The sequence below is a fragment of the Exophiala bonariae genome (assembly GCF_035927105.1).
Source record: "Exophiala bonariae strain CCFEE 5792 chromosome Unknown scaffold_2, whole genome shotgun sequence".
NCBI classification, from domain to species: domain Eukaryota; kingdom Fungi; phylum Ascomycota; class Eurotiomycetes; order Chaetothyriales; family Herpotrichiellaceae; genus Exophiala; species Exophiala bonariae.
This window is the reverse complement of record NW_027042477.1, coordinates 768,142-794,888: the sequence shown is the minus strand read 5'-3', so window position 1 is coordinate 794,888 and position 26,747 is coordinate 768,142. Positions and strand designations below refer to the sequence as shown.

Sequence of the window (26,747 nt, the reverse complement as noted above, 5' to 3'; positions counted from 1 at the left end):
GGCTTGACGTTTGCGATCATTTCGGTTTGAATATATCGGGCAGTCTGGGCCTTTCATGGCTAGTCTCAAGCATTGCATTAGCCCTCCTTTGATATCTCAATATTCAACATGCAAACATAGGAGCGTCAGAAACGAGTGCATCGTCATCCTCTCATTATACAACCACCCCTCTCTAATCATAGAGGCAGCGCGAAACTCTATCTTCAATCACATCAAGCATCAGCAAGTTTAGTCCAACTGGTCATGACGACAGAATCATCACAAAGAAGTTTATCAAGCTTCCTGCCCCGCGGGAGAGGAAGAGAACATGCCCTCCATATCGAACTCTTCTCCGTCGGCGTCTTGCGATTCTCCCTTTGGTTTCTCTGCACTAGCACCCTGTACAAGCATCGTGCCTTCCTCGCCATCTGCTGCCTGAGCATCTGCATTCACATCCGACTGCGCTTGACCAACGACACTCGTGCCTGCATCATTCGTGCGTTGTTCAATTCCTATGGGGATCGCAGTTGATGGCATCGAAGTAGTTCTCTGGGTCTGCGCTGCATCTTGCTCTGCCAGTAGGGCGTCCAAATCATCCATTTCGTCATCCTCGTCGTCGTCGAAGATACGTGCCGGGCGTTGTGGCACAGTCGGTGTGCTTTCACGAGCTCGGGCTTGCATAGTTGGTGGTCGCACTAGAGCTTCTGCTTCTTGTTCTGCGAGCAGTGCATCCAGCTCGTCTTCATCATCGTCATCGTCAAATGGCTGCGACTTGGGTGCTGGTGCTCCCGCCTTTTGAGAAGTAGATGTGGAAGTCGGAACACGTCGGTTCTCCTGCTCTGCTAGCAGTGCATCGAGGTCGTCTTCGCCCTCGGAGTCCATATTGTTGGTTGTGGCTTGGGGTTTGGAGGACGCGGGTCTTGTGTCTTGCTCCGCTAGTAGTGCGTCCAGCTCGTCGTCCTCTGGCAGATCGAGATCATCAATGGAATTACGATTCGTGTTCGAGTCGGCAATGAAGAATGAGTCATCAGCGTCATCAGCACTTCTGAAAATGCTTGCGATGGGATTCGAGTCCTGCTTGTTTCCGATCTCCGTGGCGTTGACATCTCCTGCACCGTAGAGATCATCCGTTTCAAACTCGTCTCCATGCGCGTTCGGCTTCTTGGCGATATAGCCAGGCTTGCCCTCGTCGATCCATTCCTTTCGCATGACCTGCATACGTTTACTATGGCCGGCTTTCTCAATCAGTTGCAGACCATCGGCGAACTTCGCCCTAGGATATAGATTGTCCAGCCACTGCTGGTAGTAGTTGAGTAGGCGTGCCACGTCGGAAAATTCATGGCCTTTGCCCTTCAACCTTAGTTTCTTGGATATTTTCCCTGATCTTGCTAATTCGCGTAGCTTGGGTATCCCTGGAGCCGAGAGAACTCTGAGAGGATCAGGTGAGAATGATAACATAGTCTTTGGGGGGGGATCAAGCATACCTTGCTTCGTCGAGTTTCGCGATTGGTTTCCTCTTCTTTTTGATCTGCACTTCTTCGTCGATACCCAGTCCATCTCCTCCATCATCTGGTTTCCTCTTATTTTGTCGTGGACTTAGAGTTGGCTTGTCGTCGCGTACGGCTTTAACGGGCGTGTCACCAAATGGATCTTCATCGTCGGTTGTATCATAGTTGAGAAGATGATCTGCAGTTGCTGCAGTCAGGGGACCTGCTGCCATTTTGCTGTGAGTGCAATGGTGCGATAGTTGTTTTAATCTTCAATGGTGGTCAATCGTTGGCTCAACATACGAGATATCTGGGAGACGCGTAGCGCGATGGTTTCGCGTGTTCAGTAATGGAAAATCCCCGAGTGGCTACGTCATGCCCAGGTCGGCTTGGCGAAGTCTTAACGCTAGTCCATTACGGGACAAGCTCTTTCTGAGCTCCGCAGTCCAGATCGAACTTCACATTTGAATGTTAGCAGAGGCCTTGAAGTAGTAGATGACAATCGTCTGCAGCCATGGCGGAAGAGCAAAGAGTCTTCATACCGCCCAAGCGGCCGAACACTGATTACCCTGTAAGCTTACAGACTTCCATCCACGTTGATCACCGTGTGGACTGACCCTTTCCAACAGGTTATTGACACCGATCCGTACGTTTCACTCCCGGCACCCAGTCAGCACGAATGCAAGCTTATGCAGACTACCAACTGACATAACAACCTTCCACAGCTACTTTAGTAGAGCATTCAGCTATGCTCGACCCGAAGATTGGACCTATGGAGCTACCGTGGCCGCGATAGGACCTGCGTTCATGCTTCTGACCGAACGATATGCCCCTTCCTTCTCCGGCAAAGGCGCTTTTCCTCCTGTTTTCAGATTGAGCGTTGGTATTGGTTTACTCGCCGGAGCTGGCATGGTATATCAGCGAAGTTGCCGTACGTAAAATAAATGAATGGCCGAGAAAACGAGCGACTAGACTAACTGGTGTCTTCTGATAGTGAGATTCTATGGCTGGACAGAGAATGATCGCGAGGTCAAGAGAGATATGAGAGAAATGGTCGACAAGGTCAAGCGAGGAGAACCATTATACGGCACTAGCGACCTGAGTGAATATCACCAGGGTGTTGCTGCACGAAACAGCAGATACTCTGCCTTGATGGCGCATATTGTTCCATGGGCGAACTTTGTCAATCATAACCAAGTAAGTGTGTTGGGTACCATATTCGTGTTATGGGACACTGACGCGAAATAGCACGGCGTGGACACTGCCAAATATTACCAACAAGCTGAGCGAGAATTAGAAGCCGAACGGTTATCAAAAGGTGGTCAGTGAGTTCGATAGGGACAATCTGCTCGATTCCCGTTTCAGTACCAGGCCCCAAATTTATAAAAAGAAAAGAAACGAAATCAAAAGAAGAGAGAACACCAGTTCTCTACACAATTGTACATACAACTTTGGAAAGCAGGATGTGCAGTATTTCAAGTGGATCGGTTTGAAATCCCGAAAGAGCTATCAGAAGATAGATTCTCGAGATTTTTTCTCTCCCAAGTTCGATATTCAGGCATTCCAATTTACGTCTCGACAATGTGTTTGAAGATACCAGAGAAACTATGACAAGCAATGCAGCGATTCAATGCCCCTATAACACAGTTCCAGTACAACCACTTCCATCCAGCCCATGTCCAAGGTATCCAGGAGGTATGAGGCAGCATAGCAGTGGAGGGAACACCAACAGCAACCAAGCCCACACCGACGGCATGTTTTTTCGTGACCTAAGGCGGTATATATTGTTACCAGACAAAACCCCGAGAGCCTCGCAAAAGCTTAGTCTTTTGCGAAAACAGGTATGCCTTTGTAATGTCATCACTGGGAAAAGAAACCTCGGTACCAAGTGGTCATTTCTCCTCTACAAGACAATGAGTGCAAGTATGTTGCAACCAGCAGAGTCTATCATAGACACCCGTTCGTATCCGTAGATCAAGATCCTCTCAAACCGTCGAGATCTGATACTCCGCGCCATGCAGCGAAGATCCATCCGAGGCACGAAGAGTTTTGGGTCACATGATCAGGCGTTAGACCCCCTGAATTGGCAGTCGTGTTTTGGCATCTCCAAACGCTGACCGTGGGGCAAGTTATCCGAAAGATATTGCGGACAAGTATTCACATTGAACAGTATTCGAAACACTTTCCGGACACTGGCCCACGAGCTCACTGTGGTGCTTCAATATATTCAAATATGATTCTACGGTCGGAATTGGTGTTGCTGGCTCCTTTGCTGGCTTTACCGGTGTGTGCGGCCGAAACCAGAGCCTCCTCATCGTCCAGACCGAGAGGTGTCAGTCCTGAATGTAAGAACACTCCGGAGTAACAGCCCACCATTCGTTACAAGATAGAAACTCCACCCAGTGACTCTCTGGTCCCTTTTCAAGACTGACTTTGATTACATAGTTGCCAAATTCTACAAAACTACCGACACAAACACTTTCACATGCATATCCAACCCTTCGGTGACCATCCCGTTTTCACGGGTCAACGATGACTTCTGTGACTGCCCTGATGGTTCAGATGAGCCCGGAACAGCTGCATGTTCTTTTCTTTCACCACTCTCTCCTCCCCAATATCACCCGGGTCCAGACACTCCAACTGCGGCCATAAACAGCACGTTGGCCCTTCCTGGGTTCTACTGCAAGAACAAGGGACATCAACCCTCCTACATCCGTTTCGAGAGCGTTAATGATGGTAAATGCGACTATGATTTATGTTGTGATGGTTCGGATGAGTGGGCACAAGTCGGTGGGACCAAGTGCCCGGACAAGTGCAAAGAAATCGGAACAGAGTACAGGAAAGCCCAGGAGGTGAAACAAAAGGCATTGAAAGCTGCTTTGAAGAGGAAGAGCACTCTCTCAGCGGACGCTCGGAGACTGCGGCGAGAAGTAGAGCTCGCTGTCGAAGCCAGTGAACTCAAACTCAAAGGCTTCCAACTGAAGGTGACGGAAGCAGCAGATGCCCTTAAAGATGTGGAACGAAGAGAGAAACTACGAGCCGTGCGAGGAGAGGCCGCTGGAAACGGCGGTGGTAAGCTGGGTGTCCTAGTCAGTCTTGCTCGATCGAGAGTGGATGAGCTACGTGGCCACTTAGAGACGACCAAGAAGCAACGCGATGCGATGGTAGGAAGAATCACTGAGCTTGAGAAGATTTTGTCAGCTCTGAAAGAGGAATATAACCCCAACTTCAACGATGAAGGCGTCAAGCAAGCAGTCCGTGGCTGGGAGGACTACGCAGCTCGGGATACGAACGACAATTGGACCGACGCTGAAGACCGGGACCTATTCGCCGTAATGGCAGCGGACAGTGATGTCAACGGTATCAACTGGGAAGAATTCCAAAACGAACCTTCAGCGGCTACATCCGATGTTGCTGCACTCTACCAATTCACCGCCTATCTCCCAGACAATCTCCGTCTGTGGATCGACGACAAATTCGCCTCGATCCGAGAAACTCTGGTCCAAAACGGTATCCTCCCTGATCCATCCGCAGGTGCATCCAGCGGCGCAGCCATATCCGAGAGCAAAGCCGTGCAGGACGCGAAGAAAACACTGTCAGACGCGGAACGCGACGTGAAAAACACCGAGAACGATCTCACGCGCCACCGCGAAGACCTCGAGAAAGACTACGGGCCGTACGACGGGATTTTCCGTGCCTTGAAGGACCAGTGCATCTCGCGCGATAGCGGCGAGTACGAGTACGAGCTGTGCTTCCTGGCACAAACGAAGCAGAAATCCAAGAAGGGCGGCTCGCACACCAACATGGGCAACTTCGTCGGCTGGGACACCGAGTTCGTCGACGAAGGCACCATCCCCGCGGACGGCAAGGGCCTCGGCACCGGCGAGCGATTGATCCTCAAGTACGAGAATGGCCAGGGCTGTTGGAACGGGCCGAGTCGCTCCACCCGTGTGTATCTCGCTTGCAGTGAGAATGACGAGGTCTGGAAGATCAGTGAGAGTGAGAAGTGCGTCTATCGCATGGAGGTGGGCACCGCCGCGGTGTGTGAGCAGAGCCCTGATGGAAACACCCTGGGCTTTACGAAGGTGGTGGTTGAAGAGGCTGATGATGGCGGTGCTGCGAAAAAGGGGACGAAGGATGAATTGTAGTTTACTGTAGTTCCAAAAAAACGTTACTGTTCGGCAAAACCTACCTACTGATCATCCAGGTAAAACGGGTCGCTTTTGGCTTTGAACCCGCCCTCGTCCACTTTTTGTCGGTCCAGGTCTATCTGTTCAACATGATACTCTCATAAATGAAGCATGACACCCGCTGGTCCTCGGGAACTTAAAAAGCGAGTTCAGATGCTATGAAGCAAGCTTCAGAGCATATTGGATTTACACTTTGAGTCAGGTTGTGTTGCGGGGAGCGCACACCTAGGTAATATAATTTGTAGAAGTCCAAAATATTCTCGAAGCACGAACCGCGAACCAGATCGACCATGTCCACAAAACAAAATACCATCGCAATTTGAATAGTTGAGACTGATTCAGCCGGCAGGTATGTGAACATCGTTTACCCAACCAAAACTACCCAGGTAATTCTAAAGGTTTCCCTAGTCCTCCCTAAATTTTGAAGTTCTCTGGAATCTAACCAATAATTCCTCCCCCTTTTCGTCCTGTTGTCCCGTTTCGACCGTGAAAATCGTTCCAATACATCCTACATATCAGGCTCTTTGTGCCTGAGTGTTGATAGCGCGAGGATCTCACGTATTTATCGCGTGAAGCCTAAAAGCTTCGTATGCACCAATCTGTCAAGCTGTACACGAGCATCCAATATATCAATTCCCATATGCTGACTCCGCGGAGGTGCTTCCCTCCCGTTCTACGTCCACAATCAAGCCTCTAGTCAGATTTTGACGTCCTCAATGACCGCCACTCTCTCGGCAATGTGCCCTCTTTTGATCAGAGAGTTCGCTAAACAAGAACGGTTGCTCAGGGTCAAAAAGGTACCACTGGGCATACAATTCTACGTTCCAGCTATGGCAGCCTGGACCTGTGCAACAGTCAACGTGCCCACTAGACCCGTCGCACCTAACACGTTCATGCCAGTGCCAATTCGACCGTAGGAAGCGCAGCCATTGAGTGGGGTACGTTTTCGCGGGACAAGAGTCACGCAGGCACTCGTTACGTCCACCAGAAGCTGCGAGAGGGTACATAGAGCAGGGATCGACAAGCTGCATGTCACTTGCGTGAGGCCTAAGCTCTGGAGTGTCTGGCCTGCGCAGAGTTGCACAACAGTCGTGCATCCTGCTCCTGCTGTTGTGGTGGCGGCTGCGGAGGATGATGTTGTGCTCGATGTGCGACTGGACGAGCTTGTAGTTAGAGATGTTGTTGAAGAAGTGGTGGATACAGTCGAAGTGCGGGTTGTGCCTGTTGGCCCTGCCGTAACAACCACGCAGATCGTCGCGAATGTCATTTGGAAAAGATCGAACTGCGTGTAAATAGTCAACCCTAAGCCGGCGTTGCCGGTCGTTATGGACGACGGGCAGTTTGAGATACTCGATGATGTTTGGGAGTGAGAGGTCGTGGAAAGAGATATGCCCGAGGTCGTGGTAGCCGTGCGCGTATTGCTGGTGGTGCTTCCAGTCCCGAGACTCGCAGCAACAACGAGGCAGAGGTCCAAGAAATTCCCGAGGCCAAGGGCCACTCCAAAATAGCAATTGTCAGGCCCATGGTTACCCGGAACTCCGGGAGAGCAGGTAGGCAGTGACTGCGTCGTTGTACTGGCTGGTGCAGCGGTGGTGGTTGAGGTTGTTGTTGGGATGGTACTAAGTGCACTTGTAGTGGTTGTACTCGCGGATCCAGCAATGGTGCTTGAGGTTGTCGTCGTCTGTGTAGCCAGAGCGCTTGTACTCGTGCTCAGGGTCGAATACACTGCTCCTGAATGAGAATTGCCAGCCGAAGTGGTGCTTGTAGTTGGAGACACTGAGCTGGACTGGGCATCACTGGTTGAAGTCATGCTGCTTGTGCTAGATGTCGGATTTCCTGCGGGTACAGCGCTTTGACTCAATGTACCCGACAGGAAGGTTGTGACTATGGCAGACACGGAACTCGTACTCGTACTCGTACTCAAACCTAATCCCACGGTCTGTGATGCAGATGTCACTGGCGCTGGTGACGGGCTGCTTGACGAAGTTGAGCTGGTTGGCGTTACAGCCATAGTAGAAGAGCCGACTACGTAGGACATTGTATCGGACAGTTGGGTTTCAGTAGTGGGGACCGCAATCGAACCACTACTTTGAACATAATTTGGCACTGCGCTAGATGATGCGTACACTGTTGATGTTAATGGTGTCCCCTGAGAAGGAGTCGTTGGTACATTTGATGTTGACATCGAAACAATGCTCGGAGATGATGTAGGTTGTGCATCACTAGGGATAAATGTTGAAGCAATGCCCTGAGATGATGAAGTAGTCTGTGCGTTGTTGGACATTGATGTCGTAATAACGCTCTGAGATGAAGGAAGCTGTGAATGACTGAGGGCAGCCGGTAAAGAGGTGCTCTCAGGTGAAAATGGCTGTGCGTCGTTTTGCACGGATGTGGAAACAATGCTTTGAGAGGAAGAGGGCGATGCGTTACTCGGAGTAACTGTCGAAGCAAGACTCTGGGAAGAAGTAAGTAAGGTGCCAGTTTGTGATGATGTCGACGAAGACAGATAGTGACAAGATGTTTTGGGAAGAAGTAAAACTAGAGTTACTTGTTGCAAATGCTGAATAAGGAGTATGCGGAAAACCAAATGAAGTACGCGCTGAGGTGAACATTGCGACAAGACATTGGAAAGGATGGTCTCAAATGCTACTTGGCGAAAACCTTGAACTCAGGGAAGAAGTGAGAAGTGCGGTTATGAATAGTGCAAGAAAAATTACTGGAGATGCTCACCGCTCTCGAAATCGGGAAGCCAGTTGTGGATGAGGATGCAGAAAACAGGCCCAATGAACTTTGGGAAGTTGCCGAACCATAACCTATCCCTGATGTTGTTGTGGTGGGCACCATTATGGACCCTGGTGCACTAGATATTGTAGTTGGCGCTCTGAACGTGGAAGAGGCGGCTGTGGATTTTGGATCGATAGACGAGGCACTTGGCACTGCACTTCCGGTTGAGCCTGCGACAACGGGCGTTCCTATGGTCATCGTTGTAGATGATGACTGAGTTGCTGATGAGGTGACCACCATTGAGACATACTGAAACTTCGACACATATCCCGTAACTGCTGGTCGATCTACTGGACTTGGATAGTTCGCCACACTATCTACCAGTCGGCCGGCGTTGATGTTAGGGTCGTTAGATACAGTATCATCCGTTGCGCCGTAAAGGGAGCATAGTGAGGAAGAGATATCATACGTGTAGACAACGCACGGCGGTGGCGATAGCTGTTGGCGATTCCCATAGTCACAGAGTCTCATGCAGTCTTCGGCAGACGAAGGATTGCTTCCAAAAAGGATGTTCGCCCAGGACGATACGGTCGAAGGATTGACAAGGCTGCCTGGGACACCGATAAAGTGCCTGCCGCAATGATTCTCGTATAGATTCTCGTATGCGCCGAGGTATTCTGGAGATATCGCATCAAATGAGTATGCTCTATCTTGGCACAGGCCGAGATCACTCACTCGAGGCCCAGGCTGTAGATAGAAGGCGTCGTTTATGAAAAGGTAATCACCGAATATCAGGCGAGCAGTCCTTGTGTTCAACCCGAATTCCGGATAGACAGTCGTACTGAAATGAGTAACTATGAGACAAGACTTTGATGACTCGTTGTAGACGACGCCTCGACATGCGCCAACGCCATTACTCGTGTTGAAATCATCACAGAGGGATATAGCACTTTCAAAGTCCTGCACATTGGTCCTCATGATGCCAGTCGTAGTAGAGCTGTCTTGAGATGCATAACATGCTATTTCGTACGAAAAGGAGCCAGACTGTACAATTTCATAGTTTTGACGTCCGATGACAAGATTGCCTTGTGACAGCTCTCTTGTCTGTCCAGAGCACAATGCTCCTGGAATATTACTAGTCACGGAAAGCTGAGTTGATGTTCCGACTGAGGGTCTCGACAGAGAAGCTGCCAGGGTATTTGATGATGTTCCACTGGTGATAATACCCGAAACAGAGAGTAAAGTCGAAGATGCGAGTACAAAAGCCGTGGTGTGGGAGCTTGAGCTTGAGAGCGACGAGATGGAATCTGGGGAGGAAGAATACCTCGACGGAAGTCCACCAGAAGTAGCGGGATCTACCAAGCTAGATCCAGAACTTGGAGCTGAGGGTGAAAGAGTTGAAGTTCGTATTGGATTGGCAGTAGAGACGACGTTTCTAGTGGTGGCGGTGGGTGTGATCAGGCAGCTGCAAGCAGAACTTACTCTCGAGTGACTGCCCCCACACCTATCTACCCATGATGGTGTGGGCAAAGATGATGCCTGTGTGTAAGTTGGACAGAATGTCGTGGCCAGGGAAAAATAGCTTGGATCTGCTAAATTTCTAAGACAGTTATCTTCGTTGCAAAGGGCATCTATTGGCAGCCTGACCGATGTCGCGAGCGCGCTTGTTCCTGGGGTTGGCGTGGTCACCATTGTTGTCACTATTTGGGAGCCATAGGTTGTGACACCCAGCTGGCTTATGCTCGATGCGACGACGTTGCTTGTGGTAACCGAGGAGGAACTTAAGTATGTAGAGGCGTCCGCTGATGTAGCAAAGCTTGAAGGTGTGGCCGTGCTTGAAGAAAACGGGCTGGAAGAGTCAATACTATCAAGGGTTGAAGTTGAAGCAAGTGCACTGGTCCCTGGAATGTTTGTTGCATCAGGTACGCCGCTGGGCTGAAAAGCCGTCGATGCAACTGCGGTGGTCGAAGATGGCGGGCTATCCATCGAAGTTTGCAGCGAGGCTGTGGTCTCAGAATTCTTTGAGATAGGATCCACTCCGGTGGATCCCTCCGTGGATTCAGAAGTTGGAAACATCGAACTTGACGGCGTGACATAAACAGTACTAATCACTGTTGCTGTTGACGTGGTTCGTCTTGATCGCGTTGTTCTCGACACTTGGGTTGCCGACAACATGAGCGAAGGGTTGACGAAGGCTGTCTGTTGCACCCTAGACGCGCAGTCTCGTGCGGCCAATGCTCCGACCAACACTTCATTGCATCGCATAGCTGGCGGCGAAGGAAAACCTGCCCACAATATACCATCACAAGAATAAAAAGTTGCAGGCCCAGCGTCATTTGTTTGCCACTGCAGATAGCCATCAATGAGGAAGAAAGTTCGATTTACCTGGTCTGGTGGTGCATCATCATCTAGTGTTCCTAGAAGGGCTGTAGTGGCTCCAAAAAACTTGCCAACGGGCGCGCCATTGTGCAGGAGCAAGCCATCGCTGAGAATGAATGGAGTAGCATCGTCACAATTATCTGGGGGTAATGTATATTCACCATTGGATACACTTGTGGTAGCAGTTCCAGGCGAAGTAGCTGTGGCTAGATTGACCACAGATATTGTTGAAGCCGAAGTGACTGCTGGAGCCTGGTCGGGCATGGTATTTTGGCGTTTGAAATGTGCCCAATGGGGTTGTCTGTCGATCTGCAAGTCATCCAGAGCCAAGAGAATAGGGCTGGAGGAAGGCAGCGACGTTACAAATCCCGCGGGAATACCAGCACCAATAGTCAACGGAGGAAGTGTTATCTGAGTAGGAACGCTAGTGCTCAACTCTGAATCTAAGGAGCTTGCTAAAGTGATCTGGGATGATGGTATCTCTGCGTTGGTGCTCGCCGGGGTACCCAGAAGGGAAATTCCAGGTGTCGGTGTGAAGGAAGTCGTTTCTAGATTTCTGGAGGTGCTGCTCGCTCCACCAACGAGACCGGAAAGTACGGGAGGATTCTGGTCAGAATCGGGTTGTGGTGCTGAAGAGTATTTCTCAGATACACTCGAACTCGAAGAGACAGGCAGGGTGGTGCTTAATGGAGAGAAGGTTGAAGGTGAATGGTTATTCGGCCCACTGCTCGCAGCACTCGAGATAATGGTTGGCCGGGGCGTCGGATTCACAGGTGAGTTGGTCGGAGTTATGGTTGTTGTGATATAAGACAAGATGACCACTACGGTGGGCGCGTTGGTGACAGTGACCTGATGACCATCTCGGAAAGGATCAATGATCGTATTTGTGGGGATGAAGTCGCTGAAATACAACGGGCGAACCTCGAAAGTTGTTGTTTGGGCAGCAGGGCATGTTCCATTGGGGCCATATGGAACAATTTTAGCACGATCTGCTAAATGCGTATACTCGTATCTAGACTCAGCAAGGTATAAAAAGAGAAACGGGGTTAGCAGCCGCAACGGCACATTGCAGTAACGAGGAGAACGAGCAGAAGGGAAATTGAGAAGCTTCGATTGCTTGATGTGATTGCCAACCACTGGCAGATGTCTTGGGGACAAGGCTTCATTATGAAGGAGGCCACAATGTGAGGAGGTTGGAAAGAACGCAGCGCTCTCACCAAAAAATAGGGCACATACTCACCTTCAATCATTCCACGACGCGGTAGGCGTGTTAAATCGCGGCCCACCATACTCGCGATTGACTGTGCGGAGCACAGATCACGTAGCGTATGTGAGACTTGAGTGCTTATAACTCAGTCAGAGAACTTTGATGGGCCGCTGCCATGGAACGATTTGATAAGAACATGGACTGGTCTTGACACACTTGTATCAAGTGTGTCGTTCTTGTCGTTGCGCCCACGCGTGTCCCATCTGTGAGAAGATGGCTAGGGGGTTTCACCGCGATGCAAGATTGGCAATCCATGATGGTGCCCTGATACATCGCTGTGATCGAGCACAGATCAAGCGGAACAGATGGCACAAGCCGTGAAGAAAAGGGCCTGTACGAATACGAGTTTCTCAAGGGATGTGCGAGTTCTCACCTGGATTGGAATGCTGGAGGAGAATGGCCGTGATCCTCATATCTGAGTCCGAGGTTGATGCCAAGCTTTTGCGAGCTAGTACCTCCTGAAGTGGTTAGTGCCCTTCCCCAGTCTTTGCGCTGGAGTTGGCCGTACTCAATCCACTTGAACGCCTACTTCGGAGTGCTCTGGCAGACATAAGTCTGGGCATCAGGTAATGACCCAACCTAGTAATGACCCACGCGTTTTCCAGTCGCGTCTCATGCTCCTAGTCTCCTACAACACCTCATTACTCAACCATTTCCTTTCTATGTACGATATAATGGCGTCAAATCGAGAGACTAGAATGCTCCAAGCGATATCCGACTACCAAAATCGTCGATATACCAGTATCCGCGCTGCAGCGGCGGCAAATGACGTAGATCGAAAAAGCCTTGGCCGTCGACTACAGGGTGGTCTTTCACGAGTAACTGCTCATGAACCACAACAACTCCTATCGAATCAACAGGAGCATATGCTCGTACGATGGATACTCGACCTTGAGGTGTAAGGACACCCTCCTAGCTTTACTCAAGTACGAGATCTCGTCGTTATTATTCGAGGTGTTCCAACGGAGTATTCGAGTATTGGTTAAAACTGGATATCACGATTTATTTAACGTCATCCAGAGATTCGCTCTAAAGTAGGTAAAAAGATCTATGGATTACGTCTCTAGAGCACTACTCCTGAGTCCTTAAATCGCTGGTTTAAGCATTTTAATACTATTCGAGAGCGATATTCAATACCCTCGAACTATATCTACAATATGGATGAGACTAGAATCGCCCTAGGCGTCTATACCAATTAACAAGTAATTGGCAGGATTGGTACTACCCAATCCTACAAAGCAACACCAGAAAATCGTGAATAGGTCTCAATTATTGAGACAATATCAGCGACTAGCCGTCGACTACAGTGTCTCGTTATATTTAAAGGAAATATGCTCTAATCAACGTGATTTACGGATCTAGATACTCCTAACTATTCCTATACGGTTTCACCTAATGGATGGATATTAAATACTATCGGAATAGCTTGGTTACATTAAATATTCCTCCCTTAGACGGCAACGAATAGCTATCGACTCCTCTTACTTAACGGGCATAAAAGTCACGCTACGTACGAGTTTATGTGGCAATACCATATTAATCGAGTGGTATTAGTCTACCTAATCCCTCATTCAAGCCATATTCTCCAGCCGCTGGATCTTGCCTACTTTTCGCTCCTAAAATGCCGTTATCGAGATGAGATTGCTAACTTAGCAAGGTACGACGACGCCTCGGCCGTAAAGAAGAGCAGATTTCTCAAAACCTATGAAAAAGCAAGCAATGAGGCCTTATTAACCTATTATATTCGTACGGCGTGGAATGCAGCTGGTATATATCCATGGGATCCTCGCAAAGTCATTCGATCGAGTCAAGTCCTTCAAAACAGCCAAAATGAGCGACTACTACCAACTACGCCACCGTTACGCAAGCAAGCTCAGTATATATCGAATGATATTCATACGCCACTTACTCAACAGCAAATACGATAGGAAACAGAGTCGATTTCAGCCCAGAAGACTCTTTCTCGCCCAGTACGTCGACTACTCCAAAAAACGGCTAAAGCATTCGACCAGCTACAATGGGATATCACTATTAAATCGCAACAGCTCGTTACTCAGCGTCAACAGCTAGATGAGCTAGTTACCAGGAGACAACCGCGAGTCGCAATCGATTGCAATGAGGTATTTGCGAGTATCGAGACTATCAGGCAAGCTAGGCAAGGTATGGAGGCATTAGGGGCGACAGCGACGTCAACTACGCGCTCAACCACTAGGAATACCACTAGTAATAGACACTTGGATGACTCCTTGACACCATTCATGCATCAATTTAGTGTCAATGGCCCTGCAGAATAGGAAATTCATGATTTAGTTGTCGTGGTGGCGATATCGAGGCATGGGTCATTACTAGGTTGGGTCATTACCTGATGCCCAGACTTACTAAGTGAGGTACCTAGGTATGTTTAACCACTTCACAAGAACATGGTCGATTATAACGTACGATAAATAATTTGGAGCTCAGAAATAGTGAAAATCTCACCAGTATCAAATGGGAGAGTCTCTAGCAATAAGCGCAGATCAGTCCGGAAGGAACGGCTGAGTAACCCGCAGCTGCCCAGGTCACTCTGAGGACCTTAAGTAATACCTAGGTAATCACAGCCTCTGCAGTCTCAAACGATGTGAATACGATATCAAGATTGCTTAGAAGTTGGGATTGATTGGTTCAAAAGCCAAGTTGCTGATTAGTATTTAGAAGTTTGTAGATATTACCGATCTTAGCGAAACACCAACTTCCAAATTGCGTAATCACCTGCATGGCTGTCACCCGCCGTATGACCGGCCGATAAATACTGGTACGAGGCACAGTACGACTAATCACCGTAATGATCGCGATGGGGTCTACGGGTATGGATTAAAAGGGCAGTCAATTGCCTCACTGGTGGTGATTTTCTTTGGAGAACGACTTCAGTGAGAATGGCGGTTCTTTTAGATCTTCCAGCAGAGACGTTAGTCCAAATATCTCAACATGTGAACCTCAACGGTGACCTGTCTCGATTCCGACAAGTGAACTCTCGACTCAACGATATATCACAAGGGCAATCTCGTCACTTTCTAGATAACCTTCGTCGGAGATATGGTCTCAGATCGCACATTGTGGACCTTTACTTCCGAAGAAAGTTAGAGTCAAGTGCCTCAAAATCCAATGAACCAAGGCTGGCGAATGTGTTGGCTCTCGACCATTTGCTGCGCAGTATGGAGACTCTTGCAGAAGACGTAGACAGGGCATTGCGCTCAAGGACAAATATACACGAAATCCACGCTCCACACATCGACCGAGAGTCGTTCTTACTCTTCGCGATCCTCAGTCACCTTCTGAGACTTTCACAGACGGTGCTCTCCATGACTGGCACCGTTCTGGCACCATGTAGCAGTGGGGAGACGTTTGCACCCAAGTTGTTGGGTCCTGGCTTTGTTCAGTTCGTCCAGCACGAATTGGAGCTATCGGATCTCGAGTCAATCATTTCGGTCATTAATGTGTGTGCTACGAAGCTGTGGAGCACGATTTTCTTGTTTAGACCCAAAGACTCGACAGTGAGCAGCTTTGGTAGTCTGAGTGGGTACTCGTTCAACACAGACCAGGCGATCTTGACAGAGCATGTCATCTGGAAGGGTCCGAAATGGGTTTCACAAATCTTGACAAGGTACGGAGCTTCGTCCGTGGATAAGGGCGATGCGAGTTCCATGGCACGAGACCATGAAGAGCGCAACGACCAGATTGTCACCGAAGGAGTTTGGAGGGGTTCTCACGAGAACGGGGCCCTGCTTGCAGCAAACGGAGTAGCTCGACTATTGTGGAAAGAACGGCAACAAAAGATCGAGCAAGTGAAAAGGGGGGACGTTGTGCAGGCGGTGGCAATTACCAATATGCAGACTAATCCGGTTGTATGGCGAGGTTCTGCAGGAGACATGTAATTGTAGACGAGGCGACGACGGTCGTGATTAAATTTAATCTGCTTATCGGGTTACTGCATGATAATCGATAGGGTGTCACCAATCAAGCCTTGGCGTTAAATGAAGATATGTCTCATCTCCAGTTGTGGTCGGCACCGCCGCACTTCAGTGCAGGTCGCTACAAGAAAATGTTTTAGACAGTGATCGAATCATATCATGAGAATTGTAGACCGACATCCAAAATCAGGCGAAAGTGTCTCCTTTTCTTGGAAATTCAACAACAGCTGCTCAAGCGACGGTGCATCTCTGGGGAGAGATGCATAAGCGTTGGATGTCAAGCCTGTGAGGAGTGATCAGTGGAGAGGGTGATGCAAGCATGATGCAGGAGGAGATGAAGAGAAGAGATGGGTGTAGATTTGGGAGGAAGGCGCTTGTCTGAAATGGGATTAGAGGTCTTGGCATGTTTTGCTGCAGCCTAACCCTTTTGGGCCGCTAGCCAGGAACCGCTGGAGTCAAACCCAATTATTATTCTCTCCTGTCTCCATCGCAACCCGCATGCTTGACACCTTTGACACTGGCACAACACTGTGACCGTGACCGTGATCTGCACAAACACTCGTTCATCCATACACCCGCAGTTCTTCATGGCGATTCTTCACATCCTTCCTTATCTCAGCAACAACATCACTTCCCTTTGCTTCTACCTCGCTTGCCAACAAGATGCCTGAGCCATTGTCGTCCTTGTCGCCTGCCAAACAGAACTCACGCTCCTCTCCCGTCAAGCTTCAGTTCAACAACAAACTAGAATTCAACCTGTCCACCGATTCCCTCAAATCTCCTCCTACCATGTCCTCAGTCGCCCTGGCGCAAACAAGTTCAATAGAAGCCATGGATATCCATCATTCCAACATCTCTATCGACCGTCCCACCTCTCCTCCCGCACCTCCCAGTCAATCCCCGAGCCCGCGAAAGGGATTCTCCCCAATTAAATATCGTTTACAAGATAATGCTAAAGGCATGGACTCGCCTCCTGCTTCACCGGCCGAGGCTACACTGCGGTTTAATGAAGGCCTAACTCAAGCCATCGAGAACATGCAAAACATTCCCCACACCGACTCTTTGGACGACTCCATCCTCCACCACAGTCCCAGCAGTAGCCTCGCCCCATCCCCCGAGCGCGACAGCACCATCAACACTATTGACCAAGACAATCTTGACGACCTGACCGTGACACTCAGTCTAGACGATAAATCCAATCACGACGAGACGGTTGGTGATTTAAGCACAATCTCGGCTATCCCTACAGACATGACCCGATTCGCCAATTTACGCAACTCCCCGTCTAAACAGCCAGGTCCAGAGGCATGGTCTCCATCCAAGCAATTACGCACATCCATAATTGCTAGCACTCCAACCACCGGCCAACGACCCTTGCGGCTACTCTCTTCTTCGCGGCATAGCACGTCTTCCAACGAAGACGATGATGCGACACCTCGAAGACCACGCAACTCGAATGACTCGCCTACAGATCTGATGAATTTCACTACCCAAACTAATATTGTCATTCCACCTCCCACTTCAGCGCCTCGAACGATGAGACGAAGTCCGTCAGGGAGAGGGGCATTTCCCATCAAGGTCAATCCTAGCCCTGCTCACCGCTCACAGGCATCTGTTGATCGCGAGAGAGCCACGGGCCGTTCACCTCAGAAACAGCATCAAGCTGTATTTGCTGAAATTGCTGAAAGGACGGTCCCATCGACTCCTGCCACTCAGCGCCATAGCATGTACAGTAGTTCTACTGGACTGGGGGTTGATTTGTTGGACATTGACCTCGAACCTATGGCCACCCCTCGGTCCATTCCAACCATTACACCACGTGAACTAGAAACCTTGCGGTCGGAACTGCAATCACGTATTTCTGGCTTGGAGGCGACTCTGTCTGGCAAAGAAGCCGAAGTCATGGCGTTGAAGCGTTCCATCACCGATGCCGAGGTTCGAGCAGGTAAAATCAGCGAAGAGCTTCGGACTGAACGTGCCTCTCGTGAAGACCTGGAGCATACCAAAGATGAATTGGAGCGGAGAAGTCGAGAGATGGAAGAAGTGCTCCGTGAGGTAAAGCAGAACGTCTTCCTCGAAGAACGAGAAAAAGAAAAGCTTAGACGACAGACGGAGGAGGCGGATCGAAAAGTGGAGGAGCACGAAGTCAGAATTCTAGAATTGCAGGCTTCTCTCGATACCCTTAAATCAGAGCGTGTCAGATGCGCTCCCAGCCCCGCCAAAACCAGTGGACCAGCGACCCCCGGATTAAGTTTGGACATTGATTTTGCGGTCAAGGATGCCACCGAAAAGGTCGCTCGTGAGTTGCATGCTCTGTACAAGAGCAAACATGAACGAAAGGTATCCGACTTGAAGGTCAGCTATGAAAAGCGCTGGATTAAGCAGGTCGAGCAACTCCGAAATGAACTCAAGCAATCGCACGAAGAGGTTCTTCGGCTACAGACGGAAAAGGAGGCGACGATGAGTGGGGTCATACCTGGACAGAGTGAGCTGATCTCGAGAATGGAGGGGCAGATTGAAGAGCTTCGCAGATGGAATGAAGAAGCGACTGCCGGAACCAAGATGGCGGAAGCAGAAGCCGCTGGTCTGCGTGGCCAGGTGGACTCTTTGACAATGGAGACGGATTCTCTGCGTAAGGAAGTGGAACAAGAGAGAGTGGAAAAGGGGGAACTGGTCGCTCAAGTGGATTTATTCCTCACCATGAGCACTCAGCAAGAAGAACAACGGGCGGCTGTGCGACAACAAGCTCAACCTGTTAGCCCTCCACGAAGCGAGGACGGAAATGGGCGGCCTAATAGTGCGGCCGCCATTGCCAGTCCGAACAAGTTCAGGAATAGCATGACTGGACCAAGTCCTGGGCCCGCAACCACTACAAGTCGACCCCGGCCGATGAGCATGTTACAAAAGCCTACGGCTGGTAAATATTCGGGGATCCCAGCTCCAGGATCTGGACTGAAAGCACCAAGCAGCAAGTCTAATGGGTATGGTGGAAGGGGAGGAGGGATTATGGAAGGAATTGCTCGCATGGGTGCTGGAGGGAGATGACGGGAGGTTTGGGTACGAAACCCTGGAATGTGGTGGATTAATGGTAGTGGTACACCACCAGTGGTATGAGCGTTGAGGGTACCGAGTATTCCGTATGCCTGAATGGCAGACATTCTTGGATACGATGACTCGCATGACTGAACTTTGTTCTAGTTTACGATAATGACGAAAAAGACAGCCTTGCTCTGACAGAAATGGTGCCGGTGTTTGTGTTTCGAGATGTTCAAGGCTGAATTGCTTGGATTTCAAGGGTTGTGGAGTCAACGTAGCGATACAAAGCGATAGCGATAGCGAGATATCTGGTGTGTGAAATTGTACGGGTCACTAGGAGGGGCCTGTAGAAGGTCTGAATGAACGCACCACCCGACTCTGCATTACTCTCAAGTCTGAATCAGATGAGCTGCACCATGAGCATATTACGGATACTGGCCTCGTACGGAGAAAAGTAAGCGAGAACAAACACCGGCTACTCGGCAGGGCCAGGCAAAGAAAGATCTATCTAGGGCTCACTGCAGGAGAAGCTATCTCACCTTTAGGCATCTCATACCAGGCTGTTAGGTACCTCGATGCCAAAGTTAGTTAACCAGTACCTAAGGTACCAACTTGACTCAGGCTACCACTTAACTAGGAGACGTTGTCGTGTTTCAGCGCCAAGATGCGGAGGCGAAGCTGCTGCACGATGTCGCTGGCCAAAACGTGGCGAAACCCTCCCAACCGCCTTTCAGCCCCTTCAGACACCAAACCAATTTCTTCTCCCATCATCCTCTCTACGAGGTATTTGCAACAAAGCTTAGTTCCGGGTCATCTGTTCACCCCTCTCACCCTTCAAGAGACATGACGTGACAAACCCTACCGAGGTGCGTACTCTCTACAGGGTTGCGCTGCCCAGGCGACGACAACGGCGTACATTCACTCATGAGTTCCTGAGCCACCACCCCCAAATGGGAAAAGCGGCTCGTTTGAGATCTATCATCGAGTCCTGAGGCCTGACACCAAAGCCCTATTCTCCCCCACTAACTCACTGGCCTTTGTGTCTGAGACAAGGGTTTGCTCCTGGGCTATCATCCATCGAGCGAGATTGTTGGCATCTCAGATGAGCCCAGGAGCGCATCGGATGAATCGAAACGCTAATTCTCAACACCACTCCGTAAATAGGTACCGAGTAGGTCTGTGGGCTGGACCTTGGGACAAGCATTTCCTATATATCTCTTTTGCTCCTTCTCTGTCTTCCATGGATTCTCTTCTTCAAGTAGCTGAGCTATCTTGATTGTACACGGTCGTTTCGCCACAGTCGATTCTTTCTTTTCCCACACTCTTTCAATTCCAATTACAAGTCGTTCCCGGAGAACTGATACAGGCCAGGTCCTATCGCTGTATTACTACAATCAATTTTTTTTGACTTTCTAGCATACTCAACAATCTAACAAGAACGAACGACCTGCAGCGAATACCACATTCACTCAACGTACCTTTTGCTAATCACCTGAACAAAAAGGAAACCAATCAACATGCAAACCAAGATCTATCTCTCAGCCCTCCTCGCCACCGGGCTCAACTTGGCGGCCGCTCGTCCAACGAACTCCCAAGCAGCTCAAAACCATGGCCGTGACACCAGCGTGACAGCACGCACTGTCCAGAAGCGAGCTGTACGATGGAACGCCAAGCTCAACCGACGTGAAGTTCCCCAAGAACACTCCCACGAGATCTTCCTGGTCATCGTGAACGAAATGCTCCAGAAGAACAACCCTGATAACATCCAGGACGCCGTCTTCGGCCTCCTAGGAAACGCCGCCGCTTCAGCCGGCCAAGGCAAGATCACCGACACGGACTGCCTCCAACAAGCTACGGCCGACCAGGCATTCACCAACGCCAAAGCCGCCGACGACCTCGACGGCCAGATCGCCTCGCTGATCTACCGCGCCCTGGAACGCAACACCGGTGCCGTCGGCCAGGCATCCGTGCTTTGCACATCCATCAAAGCCAAGAACCCTGAGATCGCAGCCATCACCCAACATCAGGACCCAGCTTCGAACGGCGCCGCCGCCACCAACAAGGCCATCGCCCTCGAGCTAGCCGTCCAGATCGCCAGCGTTGGCGGCGACCCACTCGACGCTCTCGACTCCGGCACTTTCGCGCCCGGCGAGATCGGCGACCCAACCGGTGCCGGTAACACCTGCGACACCCTCGATGACCCGCAAGGCTGCATCTTCACCCAGAACCTGATTGTCGAAGACGCCACCGAGGATGAAGTCAAGGCCTTTGTCGCCTCTCGAGGCGCAGGTAACGGTGCAGGTGCAGGCAACGGCGGAGGCGCTGCCGCCACAACCACCACCGCCGCCGCTGGAGGTGGTGCAGCCGAGCCGACCGAATGCTCCGTCGTCAGCCAGGAGCCCGCGAAGACAACTCTCGCCACGACCACCAAAGCCGCCAACACCGCATCTGCATCTGCTTCTGCCTCTGTCTCTGCCACTACCACCGCCAAAGCAACCGCCACTGCTGCTCCCCCCGCAGGCGGCAACGCCGGCAAACTCGACCTCGGCAGCTGCAGCAACCCGACGGTGATCTTCGCAGCGGGTCTCGACGGCCGCCGCGAGAAATCCGCCTTCGCGCCCGCCAACAAAGACAACAGAACCGGCTTCCCTCACGGCTCCGCCGAGAACATCAAAGTCATCACTGATTTCGTCTGTAAGTAACCCTTTACCTATCTTTTCTCGGCCATCTTATTGAGCGTTTGTGCTAATTCTTTGACTTCTCAAGGCCAACAACTCAACGACAAATGCAAGGCGCCCAAGGCCACTGTCGACGCGTGCAACACTGCTGCGAAGGCCGCCCAGGCTGCGACCGGTCAGGCCGCTGCGGATGCTTTCAACAAGGCTTTCAACTAAAGAAAAGTTGGATCAGTCTTGTTTGTTCGCAATTTGGATTGTCTTTGGGATATAGGACAAAAAGCCGCCCGCGCCTGATTTTTCTTCTCATGTGTCTCACCTTTGCATTTTCCTCTGAGCTTTTTTGTGCATGTATGATTCAACAATGATTTTCGCCCGGCCGTGGTGGATCTGGCTCCTTTTACCTTCATGTATATAACATTTTACCACACCAGACAAGTCTCAATTGGATGAGTTACGCCATGGCTTGTTGTCTCACTGTTTCCTGATCGGACCGGATAAAATCTTACTCGTCTGTTTATAACATCATTCCATTTGGATGTACTGATATCTGTCTCTCGAAGGTCTAAGAATGAGAAAAGGTATGTTCGGTAGCTACACACGACCGTACCATTCAGTAGGATGCAGTTTCCTGATCAACTTGCCGATGAAACGCTCCGCATCACCCCTTTAGAAAATTCTTGGCCTGTCCTAATCTTTGAAATGTACCTTGCTTGTCTTGCTTGCCCCAATGTCATCTTCGGCTCCTTCTCGGATGTGAGCCTGGAGATGCTCATGGGCAAGAAGAGCATGATGGGTCTTCGTTCTCTCACGGTTTGACTGAGCAGGAGCTGCGGGAGCTGCTGATCTCTTCCGATCCGCACCCACTGCCCCTCGCAAGCGGGTTCCAGGCTTGTGGGCAACATTCCCCCCCGTCTCTGATCTTGTTGGTGCCCGAGTGGCTTTCACACGTTTATGCTCATAGGTGTAGTAGTGATGGTTTCGGTTTGATGGTCGTCCTTTGACCGAGTTTCTCACTGGTTTCTGTCTTGTTGAAGATGCGGTCTTGGGGTATGTCGGTCGAAGTTTCGGTGCCCTTAGATTTGAATTAGCCGTGTAGAATAGTTAACTTGGACAGGTTGAGTAAAGTACCGAGCGTCTTCATCTGTCGTTCTCGTGGCCCGAGACGGAATGCCACAGTTTGTGCTTTGTCTTTTTTTGACTGCAGGCCGGCGTGGAGATCTTCGATCACATGGTCCCTCCCGGTCACAAAGCATCGGATCCACGATTGGGAATAGAAACATTAACGAGAGAGGTTTGATGACTGATGATGAGTATCTTGGATAAGTATACCTCTTCCAAGTGAAGGGGGTTTAATCAAGGTGGTGAGTGGATTGATGTGCACGCAGATGATGATGAAGAGGTGGTGAGAGCCAACTACATCGGAAACTGCGAGAAACACTTCCCGCTTGAGCACGATTTTACCAACAAGACAAGTATGATGACTTGGCTGACAGAACTGGGGCAGGCAACACTGGAAGGTGAAGTTGTGCTCCTTCCTTCATACCAAGCTTGCTTTCCTATGAGTCTTGGGTTCATCGGTAAGTTTCAACACTCGGTCGACCATCGCCTCACTGTAACCGAGATAGTTTGCAGGATTGCATAGACTCTCCAACTCTTCTCTGCTCAGCTTGCTCTTGATTTCTTCATGCTCACAGAGAAGATCCAGTAATGGTCGATTCTCTTGTTGAGATTTTCGACACAGGTCGTAAACGACATCATGGGCGTATTGCCGGCCAAGTGTCTTCCCCAATCCCATCATGACAGCTTCTGAAACGATGCCACCTTGGGAGATGTCAAGATTTTTCTTCATTGCATCCTCGTGAACCTCGAGACCTGCGATCAAGTCGGCCGTCTGCTTCAGTGTTGCATGCGTAAGCGTTGATATCTGAGGGAGAACAATCCATTCGATCTGCCAAGGACCAGTACTTCGCTCATGGTCCTCGACCATTGCTTCGAAAAGGCTCGTGCTCAGTTGCCGGACGGTTGCAGCCATGGCGGTGATGTAGGCACACGATATAGGATTTCGCTTTTGTGGCATGGTGCTGGAGGAACCTCGATGCGGCACATATGGTTCCGACACTTCTCCCACTTCCGTCTGATTCATAAGTTTCATATCAAGAGCAAATTTGGCACATGTACTGGTGAGCATAGCACATAAAGATCCGAATTCTGCTATCCTATCCCGCTCCGTGTGCCATGCTATTTCTGGGACCTTGAGATTGAGATCCTTGGCAAGTTCTCGCTGACATTCGAGACCTAGATCCGGATGCTCTGCTGTGGGTGGTAGTGTTGCGAGAGTACCTGCAGCGCCTGAGAACTCGAGGACGGTCAGACGGTACTCAACATCCTTGAGCCTATCTTGATGTCGAAGGAAAGTCGCCAGCAGGCGGGCCAGTTTAAACCCAAAAGAGATGGGCACTGCCTGCTGTAAATTTGATCTGGCGGCCATGGGAGTCGATCTATGTTGTTCTGCCAATGAGCGGAGAGAAGCAATGATTTGGCTAAGAGCCTTCTCAAACAAACTCAGAGTATCCCAGAGTTGAATGACGGTGGCAGTATCAGTGACATCCTGCGTAGTAGCGCCCCAGTGTGCCCATTCACCCAAACCAGGCTCAGTCTCATTGACATGCTTGACCAGCTGCTTCACAACCCCGAGAATCGGATACCCGATCAACTCGGTCTGCTGACGCAGCTCGTCCATATCGACATTTCGAACATCGAGACAGAAATTGATGATCTCATTCGCAGCCTTTTGCGGTATTATCCCTAGCCTGGCTTGAGATTTGGCCAACGCCCCCTCGAATGCTAGGTAACACTGGGTTCGCGTCTTGTCCGACCATACTGCTGCCGACTCTCGTGTGGAGAGAATATTACCGAAGATGATTGAGTCTTGTACCGTGCTCATGCTGGCCCGGAAATGTGACGTCAAAGGTCGTAGTGTATATTGAAGAACTCTACAGAAGGGTCGGAACTTGGTTGAGATCATCATAATAAGATCTCATGGAATCACGGTAGGTATCACAGAGCCAAAGAAGAAATCTCATCTCAGATTCTAGGAGGCAGGAAGCCTGACTCTGGCGGTCTGGCGGTTAAGGAGCCCCTCGAAGGAGCTAATGAGGGGTCCTCAATAATAGCAGCCTCGGCCGATTTGGGGGAATCCCCTGCGTGGGGGCGATAGCCTCCTTGCGGTCCCAGCCTTTATCCGTATAAAATGGCGATCAGTCTGAGATTGTAACACATATTGATATGCTTCATGCCATATTGGTGAAGATTTGAAAATTAGACAATGTGATTCAGAATATATCGCTTCCAGAGTAATAATGCACTCGTCCAAACGGGCCTACAATAACTCCCGTATTTCTGGTCGTCAGTATGTGTGTCGAGCGGTTCTGCTTGATGCGTGCTGAGAGAAGCGAAGGGGCTTAATGAAGATGTCTGGCATTCGAGAATCGACTAGTTTTATCCTACCCGTGACATATGAGTAGACAAATACTTTTATCCTCTATCTAGACCAAATTCTCACTCATCATCCAGCTCAGGATAATGTCGCCAAATACCCAGCGAGTACTTTTGCCGCCTATCACTTTCCAAATAGGCCTTGATTTTGTCCAAGCCTTTGACGCGATCATACAGTGCAAAAGCGAGATCATAATCTCCACTTTCTCTCATCCTAGCCACAGCCTTCGGAAACGCGTGTGTCACACCATTCAAGCATTGGAAGAACACTAGGTCCGCATAAGTCAACTGGCCACCATAGAGGTACTCGCCTCCCTTGGAGGCTTCCCCTTTCAACACACGATTGAAATAACCGAGAAACTTGGGCAGGCGGTTTGCACGATAGTCCTTTGCCTTCTTCAACGCTTCGGATTTCTGGTCTTCGTAGTAGTCGCCGGTTGCGATGGGGTGGTGGGTGTCGTGCGCTTCATTGGATAGTCCGTCCAGAGCGGTTAAAGCCAAGGCATTGACATGGTAGATCCCGACCGGGTCTTCGTCGGTGTTCGGGACCAAGTTGAGTTTCGGGCCTAGGTAGAACAAGATGTTCGGGCTTTGGGAGATGAGGATTTTCTCGCCGTGCTTTAGGATCGGTGGTGCTAGAGGAGGCGGGTTGTTCGCGTCGCCGACGTTGTCTGCGCTGATCTGGGCCAGGACGTCGTTGATTCCTTCCTTATTCTCATTTGAAACGTCGGTGTATGGTGTTCCAGTGGCTTCAAAGGCGAGGCGAATATTTTCTCCTCTTCCTGGCATTCCGGGCCCTATTTTTTGCACAAGGCTGTGAGCTTTCTTGATCATCTTCGTGGTATTCTCGTGAATTAGTGGGTCTGCTCATGCTCTTGCAAACATGACAGCGAGCTATCGCAATAGTGCTAGTAAGTGATCAGGGCAAGGTATTGATATGCTTACAGTAAATTAGACTATAAGGCATGTCATCATTCGTCTTCTGGCGCTTACTCGAGCGCGTGGCAGTTGACATTTTGAGGACTGGGGCACAAGAATGGATAGGTGATACAAAGGGGTATCTGGATACGGAGAGTGCGCTGGTATTCAGCAGGAAGCTCTTGGAACAAGACTGAACAAGTCGAGAGACTATCATTCGGTGTCGGGAAGAGGTTCAAAATATCGGAAGCTCTATCCCCCTCTAGTTTATAACCTTTCTCACGTCGGAATACTCGACCAGGGAGGCCTAATTGACAACTGAGGTCCAGCGGATTGAAGGGAGATGTCGTTCCGACGTCACTCTTACGCGTAGCTTACATAATTATCGGATTTGTTCCGTTAGCTTGTCGAGCCCCTGATTGTTTTCCCTGGGAACTTTGAAACTTAGGGATGGCTTTCTGTCCATTTCATGACAGGGCAATCTAGTTCTGTTGATAGATCGATGTACCGTAAGTTTGTCAATGGAGTGAATCTGCTCACGAGCTGTGGCCCAAGTCTCGATTTGAGTCCCAAAAACCACGCGCTTTTGGCCCGACCGTGAATTACACCTTAAGCATGGTGCTGCAACATCAGCTCCGACCAGCGGC

At 50.1% G+C, this 26,747-nt stretch overlaps 7 protein-coding genes across 7 annotated transcripts; 3 read left to right on the top strand and 4 right to left on the bottom strand.

The window, feature by feature from the left end:
- Positions 1 to 273: 273 nt before the first annotated feature.
- On the bottom strand, positions 274 to 1,699 carry LTR84_004804 (uncharacterized protein; the record flags this gene model as incomplete). Its single annotated transcript, XM_064848378.1, has 2 exons — positions 274 to 1,408; positions 1,464 to 1,699. 2 exons carry the CDS (start codon positions 1,697 to 1,699, stop codon positions 274 to 276), a joined length of 1,371 nt encoding a protein of 456 aa, XP_064711002.1.
- An 8,785-nt stretch (positions 1,700 to 10,484) lies between these two features.
- LTR84_004803 (uncharacterized protein) lies at positions 10,485 to 12,048 on the bottom strand (the record flags this gene model as incomplete). The annotated part of the gene is made up of 3 exons (XM_064848377.1): positions 10,485 to 10,589; positions 10,766 to 11,751; positions 12,000 to 12,048. The coding sequence occupies 3 exons, from the start codon at positions 12,046 to 12,048 to the stop codon at positions 10,485 to 10,487; spliced, it is 1,140 nt and encodes a 379-aa protein (XP_064711001.1).
- Positions 12,049 to 14,938: 2,890 nt separating this feature from the next.
- Positions 14,939 to 15,937, top strand: LTR84_004802 (uncharacterized protein; the record flags this gene model as incomplete). The annotated part of the gene is made up of 1 exon (XM_064848376.1): positions 14,939 to 15,937. The coding sequence occupies one exon, from the start codon at positions 14,939 to 14,941 to the stop codon at positions 15,935 to 15,937; it is 999 nt and encodes a 332-aa protein (XP_064711000.1).
- Positions 15,938 to 16,636: 699 nt separating this feature from the next.
- LTR84_004801 (uncharacterized protein) lies at positions 16,637 to 19,018 on the top strand (the record flags this gene model as incomplete). The annotated part of the gene is made up of 1 exon (XM_064848375.1): positions 16,637 to 19,018. The coding sequence occupies one exon, from the start codon at positions 16,637 to 16,639 to the stop codon at positions 19,016 to 19,018; it is 2,382 nt and encodes a 793-aa protein (XP_064710999.1).
- Positions 19,019 to 20,526: 1,508 nt separating this feature from the next.
- LTR84_004800 (uncharacterized protein) lies at positions 20,527 to 21,903 on the top strand (the record flags this gene model as incomplete). Its single annotated transcript, XM_064848374.1, has 2 exons — positions 20,527 to 21,703; positions 21,776 to 21,903. The coding sequence occupies 2 exons, from the start codon at positions 20,527 to 20,529 to the stop codon at positions 21,901 to 21,903; spliced, it is 1,305 nt and encodes a 434-aa protein (XP_064710998.1).
- Positions 21,904 to 23,224: 1,321 nt separating this feature from the next.
- On the bottom strand, positions 23,225 to 24,631 carry LTR84_004799 (uncharacterized protein; the record flags this gene model as incomplete). The annotated part of the gene is made up of 1 exon (XM_064848373.1): positions 23,225 to 24,631. The coding sequence occupies one exon, from the start codon at positions 24,629 to 24,631 to the stop codon at positions 23,225 to 23,227; it is 1,407 nt and encodes a 468-aa protein (XP_064710997.1).
- Positions 24,632 to 25,245: 614 nt separating this feature from the next.
- LTR84_004798 (uncharacterized protein) lies at positions 25,246 to 26,016 on the bottom strand (the record flags this gene model as incomplete). The annotated part of the gene is made up of 1 exon (XM_064848372.1): positions 25,246 to 26,016. One exon carries the CDS (start codon positions 26,014 to 26,016, stop codon positions 25,246 to 25,248), a length of 771 nt encoding a protein of 256 aa, XP_064710996.1.
- Between the last annotated feature and the right edge of the window lie 731 nt (positions 26,017 to 26,747).